Below are 22708 nucleotides of genomic sequence, written 5' to 3' on the forward strand. Positions count from 1 at the left end.
CTAGAAATAAGTCTCGGATCAGGTCGCCGCCAATTGATGCGATCCTTTGACAATTGACATCTTTTGAGTCATTGCTACACCGGAATATATGTCAAACTCCTTTAATTCCTCCGCAAGCGCTTACCCTGACGTCAACGTTCAATATCCAACCTCTGCGGTTGCGGCTGCCAACAAGCTGTCAAGGAAGGAACCCGGAGAAACCAGCTACCGATTCTGACTTGCTGTGACTCGCACATATTTTTGCTTCCCAACGTGCCAGTGGTGCTTCGGCGGCTGTGCAGTGCGAAGTTGACACAAATGATGCATGAATGCATGACGAGGCAGCTTTATCGCGCGCCTCGAATTAGAAGACAGGAAACCGATGATGTGCTCATTGTCTTCAAGTTGGAAAACTTTAATCACTCGGCGATCAATGAGTTCCCTACCTGTTTGGCTCGTCTAGTAAGGATAAGAAAGAATAGGGGCATGAATGGTCTAGCAGAAAACAGCAGCCCAAGGGTATACCAAAACATCGTTTTTCAGTGTGTCAACTACAACGAGGCTCGAATGTTGATGTTCAGATACTTGGTATCCAGTTCGGAGATCTATAAGTGAGCTTGAATACAAAACCCACTTTGACTTTACTTGATATTCACAATTGTTACAGTTCAATGACCGTGTATGGATTGATTACTTTCACAGGCCTTTGCGCGTACCTCTATAAACATGGAAATATTTGTTGATCAGTCACAGTGTTCTATGGTCATCTTTTCCTCCCTGCTTGTCTTTGTCTTCCTTGGCTTTTGTAGCGATCCAAAAGGCCGCATGATAAGTATAATTCAGCAACCCTTTCGCGTTGTTGGTATAAGTTGTATCGATGGTCTTTTCATGCTTTACACCCAGGGGCGTTCAATCAATTATACTGATCGCAGACTAAGACGAATGAGAGACGTACCAAAATCTCAAACCCGACTATTTTTGCAAGCTCCTTGACTTCCTCTAAGTCAAGTTCAATGGACATATCTCCGGTATTATTATTCTCCCAATGCCAAAGGAGGGGCCCTAGGTTGATCCAAACGCCTCCAGGAGCAAGCTTGTCGTGTATCATTCGCAAGTAATTGACTATATTTTTGGCCTACGTCTAAAAAATCAGAATTCTGCTAAGGTCTCGTAAAGTAGAGGGAAAGGCGCACGGTATCAATAAAGAAGCAAGTCAATATGGCATCCCATAGTCCGTGTTGTGGCTCCTCCGGGCCACTTTCTCCGCCATAAACTTCTTCAAAATCACCTTTGAGAGTAGGTCAAATGACGGACTCTCGTTGATAAATCATAAGGATAGACTGACCTGCAACAAGAGAAAATGGCGTCCCAGAAGGAATAGACGAGGGCAAAACATCCGGAACAAGGACCGGTCGTAAAATGTCACTCTTTTTTGAGGCGTTTGAGAACGAATGAATGTATGGGTATATTCTATGTTCATTTATCTCTGTTGTTCTATTGCATTTTATTAATACTTGTTATCAGAAGCAGACGAAAACTTACTGATTCAGCATGAAATATGAGATGAGGAGCATGTAATGAGAAAATTCGTTGCCTTGGCATGCGAATCCTGACGGGAAGATAAGAATGTCCATGAAGATCACTTGGGAAAGCAAACATACCTAGCTGAGCGACGTCGAATGCTAGACGACATAGACCAGCGCCGGGAACAAGTACCCTGATGTTACGTCTAACAAGCTACAGCTTAGAGGCTTCGGCGGATGGTACTACAGTGAAAAAGTCTTCTCCTACCTATCTTCCTGTTTGACGTCTTTGAAAAACTCGAGCAGGGCTCGCTTCATCGGTTCATAGCAAACGTCCCTCTCAACTTTACCCTGATGTCCGGAATCAGGGGTTAAAGTGCGCCTTCAAACAATATATATGGAACATACCTCTTCGCTCCAATCCCGGACTAGCTGTTTCAGTGAACTTCGTAGCTTATCCATATCTCCTTCGGACGGCCTATATCCTCGCGGATGGCTCTGGCTGTTGTGCCGATTGTCATGATCATGACCGATGCCGTGGGATCGTGAGTGTGAATGTGAATGTGGGGAGATGTGTGAATTATTTTGTACTGAAGATGGTTTTTCAGAATTCACTCCGTTAACACATCGCAAGACGCATACCATCTGCATGATCATGTTGGTACGATTTGACCTGTTCTTGCTCATTTTGACTGCGTTTACCATTTCCCTCGTCGCCTCCGACATCTAAGTAGTCGGTCTCGTGGCCAAACATATCCGCATCCTCAACAACTTTCAGCAAAAAATGGGCATTTTCAAGTATGGCGCGATCAACGCATTCCAGCTTCTCGCGGTATTTAATCCCTCGGATGAGCTCAACGTCTGCGCGGGGAAGCCGATAGATGTCCTTCCGCCTTTTGTTGTTAGCTGACAGCTGACGGCTTCATGGTCATAATACTGATTGGGCGCACAGAAAAGGTAACACTTACAGCGTACTGCGCGTAGGACCTAAATGTCACTATGACTTGCGCAAAGTGGCGCTGTTCTGTACAGATGAATGCAGTCAAAATATGACATTTCTATTCCTTTACCTTCTTCGATGTCCTGCTCTGAAGGTGCCATGTAGAAGTCGAGAAAGAACAGTTTCAGACCCGAATTGCTCTTGCATTGTTGTTGTTCGCTGTTTTGGCAATCTTCCCCGCTTATGTCATTTCCATCATTTCTGCTTCATTGCCGTTCACCACAGTGAAGTAGACTATAACTGTAACTCTCGCGCACAATGGTTTGGATTCAAAACTGGTTCATTTATCCAAATGCTAATCTTTCTAAACTTAGGCTCGTAATGAGGAAAAAGCACAATCTATGCTGTACCGTTTCCGAGAGGCCCAGGCCGCTGAGCTTGGGCTTGGAACAAGGGGGGACCGGCGGCCCAAGATGGCCAGCGCATGTAAGAGTTTGCGAGAATGTGAACGTTGGAGAGGTGAAATATTACGAGAAATTAGTCGGAAAGTATCCAAAATCCAAGACGGTGTGTTTCGCGTCGCTGCCGTCACCACTTTCCGTTGACTTTGCTTGGCAGCTGGTTTGACCGACTACGAAGTTCGAGATCTTAACGACGATATCAATAAATTGCTTCGCGAGAAGCGGCATTGGGAAAACCAGATTGTTGCCCTTGGGGGAGCTAATTATCGACGAAATGTGGCAATGTTGGATGACGATGGAAAGGAAGTGCCGGGGACAAAAGGCTACAAGTATGTTGTCATCGGTCGTTTATTCTCGATCTGTTTTTGACTCTTTCTCCAGATATTTTGGTCGAGCGAAAGACCTGCCCGGAGTTCGTGAGCTTTTTCAGGGCCGGAAGGAGGAGGAGGAAGAAGAAAACCAAACGTTTGCCTATTACAAAAAATTCCTGAACCAAGGGCCTGTATACTATGGCGACCTTGACGACAACGACCAGAACCTGTTGCACCATGAAAGGCAGGCAGAAGCGGAAGGTGTGTTTCGATTGTAGTATCCTCCTGTATCTTATCCTGTTTACCGACGTCTCGTGTCCAGATTGGGAAGAAGCATTTGCAAATGTTCGCGAAACCCTCGGACTTTCCTCAGATACACCTACCCCGCCAATCCCTGGACAAGCCGCTCAGCCTTCCATCAAACAATCTTCAGTGATATCACAAGCCACCAGCAAGCGAAAAACGGCCGATGGAGAAAGTGATGCTGAGATGAACGGTTCCCGAGATGACAACAAACGGACGAAAACCGAGGGCGAGTCTGATCCTATCATTACCGAAACACCGGCCGCTACCGAAGATTCTGCTCGATTACATGCTCAAACTGCCGCATCCTTTATTCCCTTCCTTCAAACCGAACACCTCTTACCGCCCAAGATGCCATCTCACGACGAAATGGAATCCATCCTTCTTCAACTACGGAAGAAGGCATTAGTAGAAGAGTACTTCGGCGACGGAAAGTAAATTTGACTCTCAACCGATACATCGACTTGTACAGTTACTACTTACTACTTCCATCCGTTTACTTGTCTGTTAATGTATTCTGTTCGTCAGGTAGCGACTGGACACCTTTACACGCTCCCTTGTGCTCCAATTGTCATTCTACACAAGCGTTTGTCTGACATAGCTTTCGGCCTTACCTTGCCTTTATTCTAGTATGGTAACATTTGCCGAATGCTTTAATCCAGCAATGGAGCTTACTGAGCTTCCCTTCGATCATTCGCACCTCTGTAGAATTTGAGGAAGTCCTTCATAGAAGTGGTCGACGCAAATGTGAGATGTATACAAAAAAGCTAGGTGCGATCCCTCAGAAAAACACGAACTCATTGAAGAACTAGTTATAACTACGTGTCAATGGATTGAAAAGAGCACCGTCTGTCCTGACAGCACATTTCTGGTTCTACGAGTAAAGCTGTTCCACCCCTGTGCGCCAAACCGAAGCCTCGAACGGGCCTGCCCAACTATACCACCACACAGTCCAGACCACGACGTTGAAACATTGACTCAATTAATTCGAGGTGACCACACCTTTAGCAAAGCCTTACTAAAAGCCTGGCTTTGTTTCTGTCATAGGTTTTACCTAGCGATTCTGGTCGAAGTGGTCCTTTGTCTCCGTTTCGGACCCGGCGAAATGATTGAAAAAAAAAGCATTTGGTCGTGATCCGGGTGGGCTCCATAGGCGCCCGCCTGTGAGGAGAGAAATTGATGACGGATGACATGGTGATAATCGATTCGCCGATGGGCGTATACTTAAAAATATTCCTGACAGATTACAGAAGGTATATCCCGGTGCTGATTGGCTTGGGTATAATATAGGAATACTCGATAGCTAGTGTCGGCCTGGGAAACAAACGAGGAATTGCGAAGGCTAGGCAAGAGGCACTCAACAACGTTCTATAGGACCATGGCAAGCAGTGATAACGCCCTCTGACGCCGCTTACCTGATGAGGTGCGGTTGGACTTGTTCAAGGTCTGGGACCGCCGCTATGTATCATTGGAGTCACTGAAAAATGTCCCTTCATTCTTCATTACCTTACAAAGCTAACAATGTGAGTATTTCTGCTGCAGCGAATTCATAATAAGCCATTATTTGAACAAGCCTTCAGAGTGGTTAGTGATGTCTGACGGAATCCTCCCTACGCTGGGAATGAATATGCCAATGTTCATACATTCGTGAACGGTCTCGATATCATATTGGGATTTAGTACGATCCTCGTCCTATGGAAAAGGAACCTCGATTCGCATGAAGATGGTAAGGGTTTCTCATTATTTTAGACTCTTACTCCGTATCTTCCTTTCCAAGCGTCCCGTCGACCGTAACTTCAGCTCCCTAATTTATCCTTGAATAGTATAACCACGCGGTTATTAGCAATACGACTTGGACCTCGAAATTTTGCGGAGACTATGATCCTTCTTTCATGTCAACTGGAACAATGTTTCGGATAGGAAATATAATCTCGTGTGTGCGCCTTTCTTTGTCCAAGTACTTACACTGAACGGTGAACTCCCGAATAATAGAAACCCTTTGCTTATGAGTAACTTTGTGGTCGCATCGAAGTTGACTCATTTGATATACTCCAGACTAGAGTGAATCAGTAACCGTAAGTCCGCCGCTGTGATTTCCTCTTGCCTTCTTTCATGAAGGATATCAATATAAGCAATCTTGACCCGAACACATCGCTCTATCCAAGCCTAGCTGACGGTCTCCGGTGGCCATAGATTGCGAGCTTCATCCACATCTTATAGTTCAGAACAATCGGCATCACCTAAATTGAAGTTGCGGCCAATCTGCCTGGAATGATTCAATTGTCAGACAAACATCACTATCGCATGAACCATATGGCTTAGCATAAGCCAGTAATGAGATGTTGAGACATCCGCTAACAATACGTCTATTGTTGTCCAATGGGGCAGTCATACGCACTTTCAGAAGATAAGCTTCAAATCATTCTCCGCGATCTTGGCATATTCTATCGTATTTCCTTTAAACACTGTTTGATCTACCGTATAAGGCTTGGCAAGACCTGTACTCGTAGTCTAGTTTCTATACATTCTTCCATTTCAGCATAGGGCCACGGCGGTTAGATTCTAGACTAAAAATAGCTCCTGCGCAACTTCAGAAAGAAATTCAGGGTTTCTGCCTAAGCCTATACCAGAGCTGGAATGAGGGAGCGATCCCGAAACAGTCGGCTGAGATTTCAGCTCATCTTACAAATTTTGTAATTGATTTGAACTGGCTTGATCTCCACATTGCATAGTTCAGAACTGAGGGTGCTGCGAGGACTTTGGGCAGACAACCATATGTCGGGTCATCCAGGCACATGGTCGTGGAGCTTTCAACATTCCAAGGTACCCAGAAATTTTTTCGGTACGTGTTTCTTCAGCCCCTTTATAAAGCTTACTTCGAATGGTTCACACCATGAAATTACTTGTTCTCTGTCATTGGATTTGCTTACGTATTCAGGTCAACACATCATTCCCACGATTCCGATGACTGATAGGCTATAACTATTCTTGTTCACATGTCCACATCACTGCGGTTGCATTCCAAGATCCTACAATTTGGTACGAAAACCGTACCGATGGTCATGGCACGCTTTCGCTTCGGATACTCATATAATTCTCACACGTGATGGTTTAGAGCATCGAATATGTCAAGAAACCTGGATACCAACATGGAGAAAGATGGCCAAAAAGCTATGCTCGACCTGAAGCTAAGTCAAGCTACGACATTAATGAGTATAATGTTACCGATCACCTTTTCTGCATCATCATTGACACCCTCAACATGGGTAACAGATATTCGGGCAATGTTCGCCATTTGTAAATTCTGCGCTAGGAACACGAGTTCTCGTTATCTGGGAATCTGGATTCAGTCTGCTCCTGCTTCGGATTTTGTTAGCTACTTCCATTCCGCGTTTGGAAATCGGATTCCTCTCCGGTAAGATGCGGTTCTACTAAAAAATAGATGAACTTGGCCGACGATCAATATTCCTCCCATCCGTGCTCACCAACACGATTGACGAATTTCGAAGGTTGGCACGTGCAGCTATGTAGGAACATATAAATGTGGCCGGGAATTGTGATCTCAGTCTACTGTCAACCCAACCTCCAGTATCAATCCAGCATTTGTCTATCATGGGCCGCGAAATCGACGAGAATGCCCCTCTCCTTTCCCATAACGGCCAAGGCGAACCTCACCCCAAGTTTCCTCTTTGTGTATTTCCCGCCTACCTTCGGCCGTATCTTGAACTGGCCCGAATCGAGAAGGTAGGTAAGCCACCGGAACCGCGACGAGACTTTCTTGCCAACTCTGCCTTAGCCAACCGGATTCGTACTTATGTTTTGGCCTTTTGGTATGTTATCCAGGAATACAGCATAGGTCCTATATTCACGTTGTTTATCTAGCATGGGGCCTGACAATGGCAGCCTATAGGACCAAGATGCCCTTACAAGATTATTGGTGGTCTATGCTAAACTGTACATTCGGCGCGATTATTTTACGCACGTCAGCCTGCACCATCAACGACATTTTTGACCGTGAACTAGACGCTGGAGTTGGTGAGTCCGGCTTGACTTCGTTCAGAACTGTACACTCAGGTGACTACAAGCTCGTACTAAACAAAGACCAATTCCGAGCGGTAGAATATCGGTCTTCGCTGCAAGTCTATATGTCGCAGTTCAATACATTGTTGGCATTGCATTCTTTGTAGCCACTCTGGAAGGTCTCGCGTATGTTAACGTCATTTCACTTCATTTTCTTGCGGATTCTGATATTCTTTCAGGCTATGGGTAGCGATGTTCCAACTTCTTCCTCTGTACGGCTAATGTCGTAATTTCGTAATCTTTAATTTTGGCCTAATTTGTCACTACAAGCTTCGCCATCTATCCCCTAATGAAGCGCTTCACCTATTGGCCTCAGGCATGGTTGGGCTTCGCTATGAATTTCGGGTTCATAACCACCTGGGTTGCAACGACCGGTTATGTCGACAATATCCTTTTATCTGTCGCTATGGCGGCCTGTTGGTGGTAAGTTTTTTATTGCGTAAAACAATGGTGGTTCTTACACGTTGAACTCATGTTAATTTTTAAAAGCTGGACCATGTTATACGGTTAGTCCGCCCACGTTTTACTCGAGTAGTCCGTTTACAGCTCTTCAGATACGATTTACGCATGCCAAGATATTCAAGACGATCTCAAAATGGGTGTCAAATCCACTGCCATCCTTTTTGGATCCTGGACCCGGCCCTACCTAATTGCCATCGCCACATGTTTCCTTGTACTGCTTGCTATCGCGGGCGTATTAAATAACCAAGGCCTGCCCTTCTTCATCGTTTCGGTTGGAGGCACTACGGCCCACGTTGTTTGGCAATTCCTGACTGTAAACCTTGACGACCCTGAAAGCTGCTGGCGTAGGTAGAACATTCTTCTGGTACCCGAAATTACTAACCATTGAACCGCAGGCACTTTTAACCGAAATGGGTATCTCGGCTGGCCGCTTTGGGCGGGCTTAATCCTCGACCACGCGCTTCTTTGCTACTAGGTTGTTGAAATAATGCGGAAAATGTGGTGACCCGGCACTTCGATAACATAGATTAAACTTATGATCAAGTATATCCGGATTAATTAAGATTTCCTTATGGTATGACGGCAGCTTTGTATGCTGTAAGATATACATTTACATGCTAATCAATATATGAATTGCACGATGTTGCATTCGAGTTTGTGTTCGGCTCATTGATGGGTTTTAATCACATAATGCATTAGGCCCCGCCGACTCATGATTTCGTTCTAGTCTGTAAAACTCTGAAAAAAATCCGATAACCACGTCCACGTGTATTGTGCCTATCTATCGCTAGAGATTCGGGAAGACCCCCGATGGCTAATTATCTCCTCAGCGAATGCTCCATCACTGATAGTACGGCTCACACCCTTCTGGAAATTACATCACCTTCGGAAAGCTTTGTCGACAACAACAATCAATCAGTCATCAATCAGATTCGTGGCGCGAGAACGGTAGTTACTACTGGGGAAGTGCGGAGGTTTCAACCAAAAACATTATCACTTCCTCAGTTTTACCGTCTGAGAATCAATCGTAAGGAATCCGAGGGCAGTTCATGAGGTAGAATACAGAAGTCAAAAAAGGGACGAAAAGGGGAAAAATAGATCCACACCACAACTCCCTTCAACTCGTTTTCGTTCGCGCTCGGGTTGTAGTACGCGTCCCCCTAGTTTTAGTTTGAGCGACGCCACCTCCTCGTGAAGAAGAGTCCAATCCTGTTTCTTGTTTAACAATAGCAGTCCTCGTCTTTCTCGTTGTCGTCCTAACTTTAACCACAACCCCCTCATCTGTCGCCGCGTCTCTCGCCGTGGCCGTTCTAGATGAACCAGCTGCCTCCGGAGTATTCTCCTTATTGACTACTTGTGTGAGAGCAGGCGGGGCTGTAGAGGGAGTTTTCCTAGGTCGACCTCGACCTCTCGTAGCAGTAGCAGGAGTCTTTGATGCAGCGGCAGTAGTCGTAGTTTTAGACCTTGTGGATGCCTTCAGCACGTCAGGTGAATCTTCCTGCTTCACACCTGCTCCCGGTTTACGACCGCCAATAGTCGCAGACTTAGTATATATAACTGGTTTTTCAACAATGGTGGTTTTCTCAGATGTGATTATCGAATCCAGAGGGTCGCTATCATCGTCGCCATCATCATTGTTTACAGGAGTCTTGGCGCCACTCCGTGCTCGACTAGTAGGACGCTTTACACGTTCACTACTCTTCTGCCTCGTGGCGCCTTTGGTAGTAGCAGGAGGTCGTCCACGACGTGTAGGAGGAGCTGGTACAACTGGACCATCGACGTTCTCCTCTTTGACAGCCGTTCTCTTCGAAGTACGCTTAGACGCAGTGGCAGGGCCTTCGTCAGCTGTAGGCGTTTTTCGTCCACCATCAGCTCCCTGTCTAGAATTTCGAGGTTGGTGAAACTCTGGAGTTGTCGGTTTCCGAACCCGTCTCGTTTCTGCTCTTGGCTTTGGCAGAACAACAGCAGGAGGAGCCTCTTCTTCTTCGCCTGGGGTAGTAGTAGATTCGCGCAAGTCATCGGTCTCTGGAGCGGGAGCCTCTACTGGCACTTCAGACGCCGCTGTTGCTTGGGAAACAGGCCCTGGTTCAACTGTACGTTGTGGGCTCTTTGTACGTGAACGAGAGCGAGTGTGAGGGGCTTGAAGCTGATTCGACTCCTACGAAACGATTAACGTCGTCATCAAAAGTTAGGGCTGAAACAAGATACGTACCTGACCAGGCGATTGTCGGGCTTCTTCCGGCTGAGATGGCAATTCCATGATTGTGGTATCCTGAGCAATGTTTGGAGAGATAGCAATGTCGTCAATAGCTGAACTTTCTGATGTCTCAAGGTGCAACACCGGAGACAACTCCTTGCTCGGAGATCGCAAAACAACAGCTGGTACATCGATATCCATCGCATTCCTATCGTTCTCTTTGTCTTCATCATCATTATCATGAATTTCCAACGAATTGAGCGTGAAATGATCGAGTCCTCCATTCTCAAACGGATTCGAATCTGACGAAGGTTTGACAGGACTAGGGAGAGAAGTACCGAGGGTACTCCGTCTCCTTTTCATACCCTCAACCGTTTCCTTCATCCGCTCCAACAAACTCCGGGTATCCACATTCTCATCTTCTTCATCCGTACTACTCAACCTGCTTACCACTTCCTTGACTGGAGACATGGATTCCCGTTTGGAAGGAGAAACAACGACCGGCCCGAACGGATTATTGGAATCATTGAATCCCGGTTTAACTGGAGATGCAAATGATGAAGCTTTTGAAGGTGACATCCCAGGAATCCCTGTAAAGTATGCACCGGAATCTACTTCCCGAAGAGCGCTACGTCGTCGTTCTTGAATTGCCTAGATAGTACCCTGTAAGAATCTGAGGCCCCCGGGTAAAACGGTTTGAGAATACTTACTCTCCGTTCTTCTGCACTAACATCCGGTCGAAAACGCGTAGGCGATGCCTGAGGTGGACCTAGAGCGACCGGTCGCTGTGGACTGGCGTTCGGGTTGGGAGCACTATCAGGTATTGGTAGAGATGTCTTCTTGCTCTCCCTTTACAGGGATAACTATATCTTTAACGCGCCAGGTGGAGTCGAAAGGTACTCTTCTAGCCTCTCCACCTAGAGAATATCGAACCGGAGGACCTCCTGCAAGCCGGCCTCGAGATGGATCGGGAGTCTCTCCGCGGTCGAACGGGCCAGGTTTGTTCCCAACTTGAGGTGTCATGAAGGTACCCAGGGGACGACGGATTGGTGTGGCTTGAGGTAAAGAAGTTAATGCTTCTGGTTCATCTTGGCCCTCATCCCTCTCATAGTCTTCTGTTTCTTCTCCCGAACTTTCCTCTTCCTGTTCCGCCTCTTCATCCTTGTTATCCTAAAGCATGAATCAGTAACCGTATCATTTCAAGAGTGAATTTCTTTGTGTAAAAAAAGTTACCTCGGAGTCTTCTGTGGTTGAGTTTTTGAAGGGCCATATCTTTTCGATACTTTTTCGCCAGAGTGACTTCCGTTGGTCTTGATTTGTGTCTTCCTGTACCTGACCTCCGTCGCTATCCGTCTCTTCATCTGAGGACGGAGAATTGTGAAAACTCTGAGGAGTCCCAACAGAACTCTCGTCAGTGCTAGCATCGGCGTTAGTGATAGTGTCGGCGACTTCCAATTCCTCCTCCCTTTCTTCTTCTTCCTGCTGCTGCTGCCGCTCGTGCTCTATAATGGCACGTTGGGTACTCCGTATAAGAACCGCCCGATGAAGGGACTGCGATCGTCGACGCTGTGGCGTCTTAGGGGGTTGCATCTGTACAGTAGCTGGAGGAACAGGTGCATCTACTTCTTCGAGGATGATGAGATCTTTCTCTTCTTGCACCACACGTGGATGAGGACCGTCGACTAGTACAATATCTTCATTTTCTTCTTCCTCCTCCTCGTCCTCGTCCTCGTCCTCGTCCTGTTCTTCTATACCGCCATTATGCATTTTAGAGGTTATCGGCGACTGAGAGAATGGAGACGGTTTCCTCGGACTTTGGAAGGTATTCTTCATCGGACTCCTAAGTATTCTGAGATTTTCGCGAGGATCTTTCGAGGGAGCAGGAGAAAAGACCTGTGCAGACTGAATCATGGACAATCGGAGTTTTCGATTAGGTGCTATGGAATTAAGGTAAGCCGTGAAACTCGGTGAACAAAAGAAAAGAAACGGACGTGCAGGCGTTGCGAAGAGTGTGGCTCGGATTTCCTTAGGAGGATAAGAGAATCTGAATCGTTTCCCGTGTATCTCGATCTCCGAGTTATTTGAAAGCGGGATTGTGGTTGGTTTGCCTCTAGGCGAGTCATTTGGGTATACTCGACATCCGTCGACGAGAAGACCCGCAGGTCCGAGGACAATCAGGAATGCCTAGATATTTGTCAGATAATGCAAAAGAGGGATGTTCTCGGGATCTTTCCGACCTTGCGTTCTTGAAAGATAATCTTGCAATGAACAAGGTTGATATCGGAGTAGTACAGCCGCACACTGCACTTGGGGTCCCGTCCAAAGGTTACTTCGTCCGTATCGATGCCAAAGGCGGTGACCGCAGTGTCTGGTTCCTGTCTTTTCATAAGGCTGAGGGTGCCATAGCGCCCGACTTGACTGAATTCCATGGCGAGTTTCGAGTTCCGATTTACAACTTGAACACTAAATTGCAACCTAAGACGCGAACCGTGGAAGAGCACGTGACCGCGTGGACTGCCCTGATGCGCCAAATTGAATCTAAATATAACAAACATTCGAGTGATCTCAGCCTTTCGCTAACTGGTTATGTTAAGCAACTGAAAGCTTGGCTCCATGAGTTGTGTGGTCTGCCGTAGAATGAGGTATGTTTTAAGCGGAAACGTATCTTGACGCCCACTCACATCTCAACTGGCTCACTGACGGAGCCCGCGACGCCACGTCGGTACTCTCTCAACTCACGAACATATATATGCCCAACGTCGAACGAAAACTCTCTCCGTTATCCTTTCTGTTCAATGGCTTCAATCCCCTCCCCTGGTCCTGCTTGTGTCTCTAATCAACATTTAATTTCCATGTTCATTGAATGTACTCTACACGGGATTTTCTTGACCCTCTTCATATCGTCCACTTGGCTTCTGACCTTACGGCTGGGTACACTGAGAACACGCTCTCTCCATGTTGAAAAACGAGAGAGGATGTCACTTGCGATATACCTTTGCCTTGGTATCATGATGTTTCTCTGCATCACAGGTGTAAGCTTTTCAGATTTCCGTTGCCAAGTGCCTGCGATTGATTACTGATAATCAGGTCTGGGCGTTCTCATGGACTAGGCTGTTGAGGCCGAACCTGATCAGCGAGGGGTCAGCGACAAGCCTTTACATCAATACTAAACTTGACCAAGGAAGCGGATCGTTGAATCCTGGGGTTGTCGGTCGCGCTGTACTTTTTGTTGCGGCCTCAAAGCTCAGTGATGCAATCCTGGTTCGTACCAATTTATCAACTGCCATGTAGTTCAATCCCTGTTCAATTCATAATCATCAGACTTACCGCCTTTGGATCATCACTCGTAAATCCATGTGGATGATGAGCTTTCCGATTCTGGTGTGGATAGGTTATTTTGGTAATAACTTTCTCAACTTCCTTCATATCTCGACTCTACTGACCACCGTCAAGTCACATGCGTGGCTTTAATTATCATATATGCGAACAACGAGATCGTCTCAATGCAATGGGTCTTGGTCTTGATATGTCTCTCTGTATGGTGCGTACTTTCGATATTCGGTTCGATCCTGGGTTGGACTAATATTATCGAAAGCTTGAATGTATATTTCACAGGTGGGAAGGCTACCAGTCACGGCTTCTGAAGTCTCATATTCTTGCCTTGTTGTCCACAGGATCCATCCTGTACCGAGTCAGGAAGCTTGGTACGCTTGTAAGATCTGGCGGGGGTGATATTTTGGTACGTTTGTTCTACATCCAAAAACATGCTACCCACAATTGACTAGAATGCCATCAACTCCAATAGAAAGCGATCGTAGTTATTGTAGAAAGCGCAGCAATCTACACGTAAGACCCTCCTATCTCGAAGAGAAATGACCTATCACTGGAATGACACGTACCAAACAGGATATGGCTCATTGTATTGATTATAGCAAATATAACCCACGCAGATGCAATGGGAGGTGTTCTCTCAAATGGTGTGGCACATATAGCTGGGATTGTCAGTATGCTCGTCAATGTACGGGTCGGACTCAATTGGGCATGGGATGGACACCCGGACTCGAATACTTTCTCGACTCAAGCTGATATAGAACAGTTATAGAACTTCGGTTGAGCCGATGAATCTTTATATATATTTGAACTTGTGTTCCCTGTAACAAATTTGTTAGTGCTACGCTAATTTCAATTGCCATATCATTTCCGAATGCAGACAACATGGGAACATGCTCAATTAAAATTTATTTCCGATCGGTTGGCGCTTCGGAACCAGAGAAAGGGAACTATACCGAAACCCGTGGGCTTACAGGAGGCCAAAGTAAGTCAACGGGTAGCTTCCGGTAATTGAAATGATCCTTTTTGGTTTCAGGCCGTCGTGACTTTCATATCGTATTTCCTTCTTCTTTTTGAAAAACCATTTGCCCTTGATGGAGGTCAAAAATAGGGTTCCAACGTAAATCTACAGGAAAATGACTATCTCGTCGCCAGATAGTCAGCCGGCCAACGGATTTTCCAAGTTACTCATAAGTATTATATCAGTAGACTTATACAATTTAATGAAGTAAATTTACTCTGTCACTGTAAATTATTTCTTTATCCTGGTCTCCAACTCATCGCCGAAATCCTGAACGGTTAAGCTCTTCAAACCTTGAAACAAGCTCAACCAAGCCAAAAAAGCACTGGGGCCAAATTCGGACTAGCTGCGATATGTGACGAACGTCTTGCGGTAAGAGCGATAATTGCAGCGCCCATGTTTTTCCCTGCGCCCTCCGAGTCCTCCGGCGTCAGTGAAACTTCAAAAACCCGTTGTCATGTTGTAGGAGCCAAGACACAGTGATCTGTGGGTGAGTCTCTCAACAGTTTCCAGGCGGCAGGAGGAGCGCATCCTCCAACAGTGGGAATTCCTTCTCAATACCATCGCAAACACGTAATAATACGAGTTTAGGGATTGTGGGATGTCGTATGAAGAAATTGAGAAGAATATGCGAATTGATAACGGCTATGGATATATGACCCGTCAGAGCGATATAAGTGAATTCGTCGAGTGCGGTTAGAAAGAGTGTCGAGAAAAACTCTTCCCGGGTGGGTGATTCAGCGTGTAGATAAACAGGTTATGTGGACGCAGAGATTGAGCGCTGCGATGACCGGGAATACGCGGTCAAAGTAGGGAACTGGTTGAATAGTAATCCCCTTTGAAAGATCGATGTTTTCGCGAGAGAAGAAGGTCTGGATACCATGAAAATTCAGACTCCGGCTGAGCTTGGCAAGTGAGAACAATGAAAAGTCATCACAAAGGCAAAGAATTTGTTACACGATTTCGTACAGTGGTAGATCGAACCATCCAACAAGTCGTTGTACGTTTATTTGAGAGTCGCATGGTGGAAATATTGATGTGGAAAGCGCAAAGGTTTATTATGATTTATATTGTCGACGCTGATTACGAGCTGTTGCTCAGTGGGAATGTCATGTCGGACTTGAGCTTGAGCTGCGGTACTGGCGGTGACAAGCAGATATTGCAACCAAACACTGTATTTACATGTATGATGCATGCACTATAAATAGGATTCAAACATTTGATCACTCGAACTCTTCAAAAGCGAAAGATTACTTTGGTTCTGTACCTCCCGCGATTATGGGTATCGCAATGTCTAGCGTAGAATTGGCGCAAGGCCAGTTATAAGTTTACCGCATTCTTGAGATCCTCGATGAATTACCATAAAGTTCAATAATGCGCGGCGCCTCATTCACAAGAAAATCCCAACAAGCAATAATTCATTCAATAATTTGTCCGTAAAAGATATGCTACAAAGGGAAATAGCAATGGAAGCGATCAATGTTACAAAGAACAGGAATTCAAATGTTTACTGCGTGGCCGGATCCTCAGAGGTTGAGTCGGTGCCGACTACTAGTCACGGAAATTTCCCGACATGAGGAGCGTTATAACCAGTATCACACCCTCCAACATTCCACCGTCTATCAACGGTTGATTGGCTTCGAAGATGGTTGTTCCGTTTTTTACCGGATATATTTTGCCCAGCTGTTGATGCTGATTGAGTACATAGGCGTATAACTATGAATAGACAAAAAGACAAAGTATCAATGGTCTTTCAGTATTCGTAACGTCATGCTCCAATGTAAAGTTGACGCGGAAACAAGATACTCACATACATGGCGTCCTTGCCGAATTGCCAAACATAGTGTTTTCCCTGAAATTGCATGAACCGAGAGCTGAAGTCGCGAATCAACCTTCAACCGATCCAATGAGAACAAATAATCAGTACCTTTTGTCCGGTGACAAAGGAAGCCAATCCTTGGCCTTTTGCCTCGCGACAGTTCCGTAAACCTCAGTTTCGGGCCCTTGAGGTTTCCACACAATATATCCCCTAGGCGTTCCACTGGGACACTGAAGGGACGTATAATCGTAACCTTCGTGGCCCATCTTAATTCTAAAGGCAGTCAGACCCGAATCGGAATCTGTGACTTCACATCCTCGGATAAGCTCTGGGCCCTGAGAGCTGAATATGAAGCGTTTCGCGGGTGGTGCTGAGTGTTCCGGATACGGAAGGGCACCGAATGTCGGAGGTTGGGATGTTGGACCAGAAAACTGATTGATAGCGGAGGGATTTTCAGGATTGCACCAACCGGCTTGTGCATACGGATTCGTGTAATTCATGGCCACAGGTATAGTGAGAGAGACAAAGAGAGAGGGAGAAGTCTAGATGAGAGGGCCGCTTGCTTAGATTTTTCATTCATGGCCAGTGTTCGAAGTTATATGCCAGGAAAAGCCAAAAAAAAATTCCGAAGGTCAATTCAGTCATTTGAATCACTGTGGCGTATTGTTGATACAAATTGGAATTGAAAGAACTTGTCAGACTCAAAAAATGCATCATAATTCTGGCAGGTAGTGATCGTATCTTGTGTCTGGCGAGGAAATTCAGGACAGGGTCGGACAAAATGGGGATTTCGGTATCCTCGTACATGTGTATTAAGTTGATATCGGCGAGTTTTAGTCAACGGGCTGACGTTAAGGTAGCGAAGGCATCTCGACTGAAACCCCCAAGCCACTGAACAAATATTCACGTGTAGGGAATTCACCAGGTTTGAATTACGCAGTCAGGGCCGATTATTAGCCCTGCCCTGCAGTCAATTGAGTCTTGTCGTCGAAATCATTGGTCATCAGATCTCGAGGGAAAGAAGTATCTCACTGGCATAGCTTGCAAGTACGGTTACAACAGATGGAGATCATATCTAGGCTTCTCCGCTGATCAGCTAATTCTGTTGGTCTGACTCACAGACTAAGCGGTATGTTTATCGCTCACGTATACATGTGCGCAAATGTAACAGCCTTCATAGCTGTTCTCAATAGCCTGAAACGATTTCCATTTTCTATTTTCTAGAATAAAAAGTTCATGTATCAGAAATTATATTCAAGTGAGGATCAAGCTGTGTCGATTACCTCGTCATTATGCCGGCACTCCGTAAAGGACGTCATCAAGCGACCGCAGTATGGTAAAGGATTGAATAAACACCGGCCAAGTGAAACATGAAGCTAAGCAGGAAACCTGGGCGCATCATGACCCATCGCGCTCAACGAGATCAGACCGTGATGAGCGCATTCAAACTATAAAAGAAACAACTATTACCACATGCAACATTATACATGAAATGCGATTATGATGGTCGTACAAAATTCAATCGGGATAGCCTTCAGGTGCTAGTCCATACGGCTGAGAATGTCCTTTAGGTGGTTTGACAATCATATCCGCCTGTTGTCTTCAAGATTTGTCAGATCACCAGAATCAAGAAGTCCACAAAACGACCTACAGTCTCATCCTTAGCAGTACTTTTCTATTTGCTGATATGATATCGTTTCCGACTTGAATGGTTCGAGCCACTAAATCGCTACGATAGTCCGTTTTCTTTGCATACAAAACCTGCTCAAGTTAGTAAAAAACTCAAATAAGAAAAATGTCGACGATACTTTGTTTTGGCTGTCAATGCGTCCCTGAATTTCGCCAGACTGAATGAGATTGACCACATGCTCCTCCACCGTTTCCACGTTCCACCCGAAAGCCTTGCTCATCCGGTCCAACTGCATCATTGAAATCAGTCGAACTTGAAACGGAAGCGCGAAAGAAACAACACGGGGTATACCTTGATAGACGAAAAAGGTTGGAAATAAAGAACCACAGCACTATTCTTGATCTTGTTCGTGAGCTCATAAACGTGCGACGAAATGTGAACATCTATGTAATGTCGAGTCTTGACTTTACGCGTCAATTTACTCGTAAAGAAGAGACCAACCAAAACTCACAGAATATCGAGATAGTAGTGCTAGAGTCGTCTTGAAATTACTGCCAACGTATGCCTCGAGGAGTTCCCGAACATATGGTTCTTGTTCGATATATACACTAAACACCGAATTATCCAGTAATCTGGCTTTTATGGCGCTACGAGACATTGAAGCAAGGCCACATAGAGTACCATATATCGCAATATCACTCGGTGTCACCAGCTAAATACCTTTTATGTCAGAACATATGCCCTCGAATATCAGAACTGATGAACTAGCCTTGCCAATCCAATCGCCCAACTCCTTCGCAGGCCCAATCCTCAAAAATGCCAGGGCAGCTTGCTCATAATGTCCTTGACCTAGATGAGATAAAGCCGTGGCAAACTCGAGTCGAGTTTGTACGATTTCCTTCTCAGTTGGTCCTTTTCTTTTTGCGTTGGTGTTGTTACCAGCCGATGCGGAAGGCCCAGCTGTGGATGCTGCAGTTATGCCAGCTGATCCTCCATTAGTACCCGTTGCTGCAGTTGTTGAGTCAAGCGCTGCTTCGGCTTTGAAGACATAAGTGGAAAGATGAGAGTAGTTCCGTTGTTCTATTAGAAGCTGTAGAGTCTAAGCTCAATGAAGAGTCCTCGGCGCATGGGCCTCGTTGAGGATCGCACCTCCAAGACAGAAAGACACATGTCAAGGACATGTTGGCTTGTAGTACAAAAGTCGCGCGATTTGGTATGATGTCGAAGCGCAAGCTGATACTCTCCAATTGAACGGTAGAACTCGGCCAAATCTCTGTGAGCCATCTTCATAATGGTAAGATGTCATAGGGCAACAAAGATCGACGCATATGACTCACTCTAATACTCTCTTTGATCATATTATTCATATAGGTTTTGAGCTCGACTTCCAACCTGACTTTTTCTGACTGATTCTTGGCGGTAATCTCATCCACCCACTTCGTGTCCAGCTGCGCGATCTCCAAAGGATTAGGTAGCGTGTATGACTCTCTTACGGTTGTATTGTCTAAGAGGCGTTCATACTCGGTTATCAATGTCTGATAAAGTGACGGGTCTCGCCACTGGTGGATGAGTTCTACTGCGAGCTTGAAAGCTTCTGGGGCCACTGCTGGACATGTCCTGACGATATGTATAAGACGATCGATTGCAGTTCTTCCTGTGTATACGTCAAGGAACGCGTTCACGAGGAAACTATTAAGATTGTGTGGTCTACGAGGTGAGGTCGTTGGACATGCCTGAGTATCCTGAAATGTACGCCTCGAGATCGAAAGGATGGGCGTCATCCACGGGCACAAATGTTGGCTTTGTTGAGCGGGAGGTTTCATCGGGGAGATCAACGTCCATGACGGTCAAGTATCAAGTACAGAGTTTTCCCACGACTACATATTGCATTACACACTACTCAAACCGCTTCCATGCATGTTTCTCGTACTCTACGATCCGTATCTTCCGTTTCCTGGGTCTGAAAAGCATGGCATTGAGTACACGGAACTGTGGACGCGGCGAGACTGCTTACAAGACTGGAACGCGAGGCTCAATGATCGCTCTCTGCTGTAAGCTTAGGAATCGGTCACGGAAAAGATTTCCTTCAGGCTATGAAATATCATTAGTAAAGAGTTCAACAGAAACAAGATACTCAGCACCAATCACCTTGAGTCCGCGTAAGGTCTCAGTCAGGTCTTCGCCTAACTGTACGTCGACTTGGCCTTCGGGTACCTTGTGTTTGCCTAGCCGTTGGCCCGCAAGTCCATGCTTTTTCAACCGATATTTAAGGGCAGATTTTTTTTGCAATATTTCCAATTCGCGTTCGGCTATGGATTTGGCCATGGATCGTCTCAATCCTCTCGCGAGTGATAGCGAAGCCATGAGTCGTTTATCTGCGGCTTTTTGTGCCAATGCATGTTTCTATACCAAACTATCAGCATCCACAAACACGACTGAATATATAATGACATATACCTCTGAAAGAAGTTTGGCCTCTCTATTCCTCTGTGCCTTTGTCTTTCTTTGCAGTGAAAGAGGCTTCACAATGGCATTATCCGCCTCTTCTTCCTTCACATCTTCATCCAATGGTTCGTCTATCTTCATTCCCGGTGCACCTCGGGAAGTGCCAATAGCGTCACTATTTTCCAACCGAGCCTCTTCCATCTTGATTTTGACCTTTGCCAGATTGTCTTGTTCTTTCAGTCGCTTCTCTTCCTCCGCGGCTGCATGGGCGATAAGTTCTTGGTGTGCATTCACAGGCGGGTTATATGATATTCCCGGGTGTGGTTCTGATACGGCAGGAATGGCAATTTGATCCCGTACGCGCGTCGTCGCGGGTGCCTGTATACAACTATCAGTACTAGCAAAACGAAGATAAGTCCAACTCTTTCACCTTGACTTTTTTCGCCTTCGGTAAATCTTCCGCCACTTCATCTTCAACTTTGCTGTCCCAAGGATCATAACCACCACTCTCCTTGACCGCGCCGCTCAACTCCACAACACTATGTCCGGCCTGGTATTCAGAAGGGTCCATCACAGCATTGAAGGGTCCTTTCTTCGGTCTCTTCGCAATTCTAAGCAAGCGATCCTTCTCTTCTCTTGACATTTTCCTCTTCTTCTCTCGGTCAACAGCATTTGTTGAATTAATCCGCGAATACACGGCAGGTACGGCAGAACGCTGCGAGAGGATTTTTGCCGATGTGAGCGCAGAGTTTGAAAATCGGCGTGGAAGTGTTTTTCTAACTTTGAAAAAGAAATCAAATTTCATTCTCAACAAAAAAAACTGTAGACGTACTTTGTTCATCGCCAATAGTATCAATCACGAAAAGCTCGTCGTTCGCGGCTTTTTGCAGAGTTTTCCTATAAACGGTATTAGCATCCTTCGTCAGAGCAAAGGATATGAAATCCCACTCACCCGGTCACTCTTTCCTCAGCCCTCATACCCTCTAATCCCACCTCCACCTCTCCGATATCTACATTTTTCCTCCACGCCTTCTTCCCTTTCCTGCTAGCCTGACTAAGTTGTGCAGGAGCTCCCACACTCGATTTACTAGATTTCTCGCTTGATTTTAGTGAAGAGGTCATTGCGGAAACGGAAAGGAATGTGTGGTTTCAAGCGGTATAAAAATGTTGATGCTGATAAATGTCGTGGTAGGTCATGGAGCGAAATCATTGTTGGGGCGCTTGGCCTAGTGGTATGGCGTATGCTTTGCACCAAACAGTGCGACAAACACTGCATGGTTATGATTGTATAAGATCACGAGTTCGATCCTCGTAGCGTCCATTGTCCATAGTATTTTTCCCTTGGTCCCTTTCAACAATAGAATAGATGAAACAACCCAGGACGCCATTCGTTGAACATAAGAAAGATGGTATGTATTTAATGTAACAACTGGATGACCCCCCACCTCCCTCCACGAATATCCTATAGCTTATATTTGTTGTACCAGAAAGGAAATTCTTCATTTGATTGTCTATCACGCTGAAGGCTAAATCAGGTATCTCGCAGAGCGGATCTTAAAAACGGAATGAAGATTGGATCGTTGAATATAATTCAACTGTTCCCTTCAGTGATCAACTGACCTGATGATACAATGATAATTTGATAATGATAAGGAGCTGCGGAGCCGCCGCTCAGAGAGTGTTGATGATGCTCACTCATGTCCACCCATTCAGAACATTTGCATTTGAGGTAAGATGCAATTCGGATAGTAAGCTCGTCTTGCATGCATTGAAGTAGAAAGTCTTCACTGACCGTGAACTAGTCCTCACGTTCGGTTTCATCATCGCCGTCCCGCGTCGGTAGATGAGATGGGCACCCGCTGTTGACCCAGTATAGTATTTGATCGACATTACACCACAATCTAGATATTCTAACATTTATTTCAAATTACCGGAAATGGCTAGCCTATTATAATCCTATTATGGGGTTGGCAATATATCGGTTCCAATGCCTACGGCTAGCGTCGCCTTACATCAAACGCTACGGAGTTCGAAAGTTTTAATCAAAAATAATCTTAGAATATAATTTATTCTGTGGAGGGTCATCCACTAGTCCGTCATTATTGGGCACTGCTTGTGAGGAAATAAAAGAGCGGCGGCGGAATTTGCCCTGCATTTTTCCGAATTAGTTTAACCAAAGCCTGAGTGCTACTCGTGGGGAAATAAAA

The 22708-nt window shown here is 45.7% G+C and overlaps 7 protein-coding genes and 1 non-coding gene across 8 annotated transcripts; 4 read left to right on the forward strand and 4 right to left on the reverse strand.

The window, feature by feature from the left end:
- Window positions 1–726: 726 nt before the first annotated feature.
- Window positions 727–2603, reverse strand: AGABI2DRAFT_121027 (hypothetical protein; the record flags this gene model as incomplete). Its single annotated transcript, XM_006455017.1, has 11 exons — window positions 727–870; window positions 935–1114; window positions 1173–1267; window positions 1325–1473; window positions 1522–1588; window positions 1641–1708; window positions 1771–1853; window positions 1911–2092; window positions 2145–2415; window positions 2471–2526; window positions 2573–2603. The coding sequence occupies 11 exons, from the start codon at window positions 2601–2603 to the stop codon at window positions 727–729; spliced, it is 1326 nt and encodes a 441-aa protein (XP_006455080.1).
- Window positions 2604–2713: 110 nt separating this feature from the next.
- Window positions 2714–4066, forward strand: AGABI2DRAFT_194763 (hypothetical protein). Its single transcript, XM_006455018.1, has 6 exons — window positions 2714–2763; window positions 2817–3009; window positions 3061–3232; window positions 3285–3475; window positions 3537–3983; window positions 4046–4066. The coding sequence occupies exons 1-5, from the start codon at window positions 2761–2763 to the stop codon at window positions 3953–3955; spliced, it is 978 nt and encodes a 325-aa protein (XP_006455081.1). The 5' UTR covers window positions 2714–2760; the 3' UTR covers window positions 3956–3983; window positions 4046–4066.
- Window positions 4067–6947: 2881 nt separating this feature from the next.
- Window positions 6948–8723, forward strand: AGABI2DRAFT_226364 (hypothetical protein). Its single transcript, XM_006455019.1, has 9 exons — window positions 6948–7261; window positions 7314–7347; window positions 7400–7552; window positions 7603–7723; window positions 7777–7809; window positions 7868–8020; window positions 8087–8103; window positions 8152–8403; window positions 8455–8723. The coding sequence occupies exons 1-9, from the start codon at window positions 7130–7132 to the stop codon at window positions 8532–8534; spliced, it is 975 nt and encodes a 324-aa protein (XP_006455082.1). The 5' UTR covers window positions 6948–7129; the 3' UTR covers window positions 8535–8723.
- Window positions 8724–8957: 234 nt separating this feature from the next.
- On the reverse strand, window positions 8958–12697 carry AGABI2DRAFT_180284 (hypothetical protein). Its single transcript, XM_006455020.1, has 7 exons — window positions 12494–12697; window positions 12248–12440; window positions 11490–12193; window positions 11112–11426; window positions 10967–11041; window positions 10272–10907; window positions 8958–10217 (listed from the first exon to the last, which is right to left on the reverse strand). Exons 1-7 carry the CDS (start codon window positions 12683–12685, stop codon window positions 9177–9179), a joined length of 3156 nt encoding a protein of 1051 aa, XP_006455083.1. The 5' UTR covers window positions 12686–12697; the 3' UTR covers window positions 8958–9176.
- A 570-nt stretch (window positions 12698–13267) lies between these two features.
- AGABI2DRAFT_180285 (hypothetical protein) lies at window positions 13268–14745 on the forward strand (the record flags this gene model as incomplete). Its single annotated transcript, XM_006455021.1, has 10 exons — window positions 13268–13288; window positions 13344–13517; window positions 13578–13647; window positions 13710–13797; window positions 13852–13871; window positions 13931–13995; window positions 14062–14102; window positions 14163–14256; window positions 14467–14571; window positions 14698–14745. The coding sequence occupies 10 exons, from the start codon at window positions 13268–13270 to the stop codon at window positions 14743–14745; spliced, it is 726 nt and encodes a 241-aa protein (XP_006455084.1).
- Window positions 14746–16527: 1782 nt separating this feature from the next.
- Window positions 16528–16926, reverse strand: AGABI2DRAFT_121031 (hypothetical protein; the record flags this gene model as incomplete). The annotated part of the gene is made up of 1 exon (XM_006455022.1): window positions 16528–16926. The coding sequence occupies one exon, from the start codon at window positions 16924–16926 to the stop codon at window positions 16528–16530; it is 399 nt and encodes a 132-aa protein (XP_006455085.1).
- Window positions 16927–17709: 783 nt separating this feature from the next.
- AGABI2DRAFT_209370 (hypothetical protein) lies at window positions 17710–21632 on the reverse strand. The gene is made up of 16 exons (XM_006455023.1): window positions 21454–21632; window positions 21334–21398; window positions 20932–21281; window positions 20514–20879; window positions 20205–20459; window positions 20071–20147; window positions 19790–20016; window positions 19394–19710; window positions 19206–19340; window positions 18826–19146; window positions 18568–18768; window positions 18408–18515; window positions 18235–18345; window positions 18078–18187; window positions 17940–18026; window positions 17710–17874 (listed from the first exon to the last, which is right to left on the reverse strand). Exons 7-15 carry the CDS (start codon window positions 19896–19898, stop codon window positions 17945–17947), a joined length of 1494 nt encoding a protein of 497 aa, XP_006455086.1. The 5' UTR covers window positions 19899–20016; window positions 20071–20147; window positions 20205–20459; window positions 20514–20879; window positions 20932–21281; window positions 21334–21398; window positions 21454–21632; the 3' UTR covers window positions 17710–17874; window positions 17940–17944.
- An 84-nt stretch (window positions 21633–21716) lies between these two features.
- Window positions 21717–21822, forward strand: AGABI2DRAFT_t106. Its single transcript has one exon. It is a non-coding gene; the product is annotated as a tRNA-Ala (tRNA).
- Window positions 21823–22708: the final 886 nt, after the last annotated feature.

This window comes from Agaricus bisporus (assembly GCF_000300575.1).
Source record: "Agaricus bisporus var. bisporus H97 unplaced genomic scaffold AGABI2scaffold_10, whole genome shotgun sequence".
Classification (NCBI taxonomy): Eukaryota; Fungi; Basidiomycota; class Agaricomycetes; order Agaricales; family Agaricaceae; genus Agaricus; species Agaricus bisporus.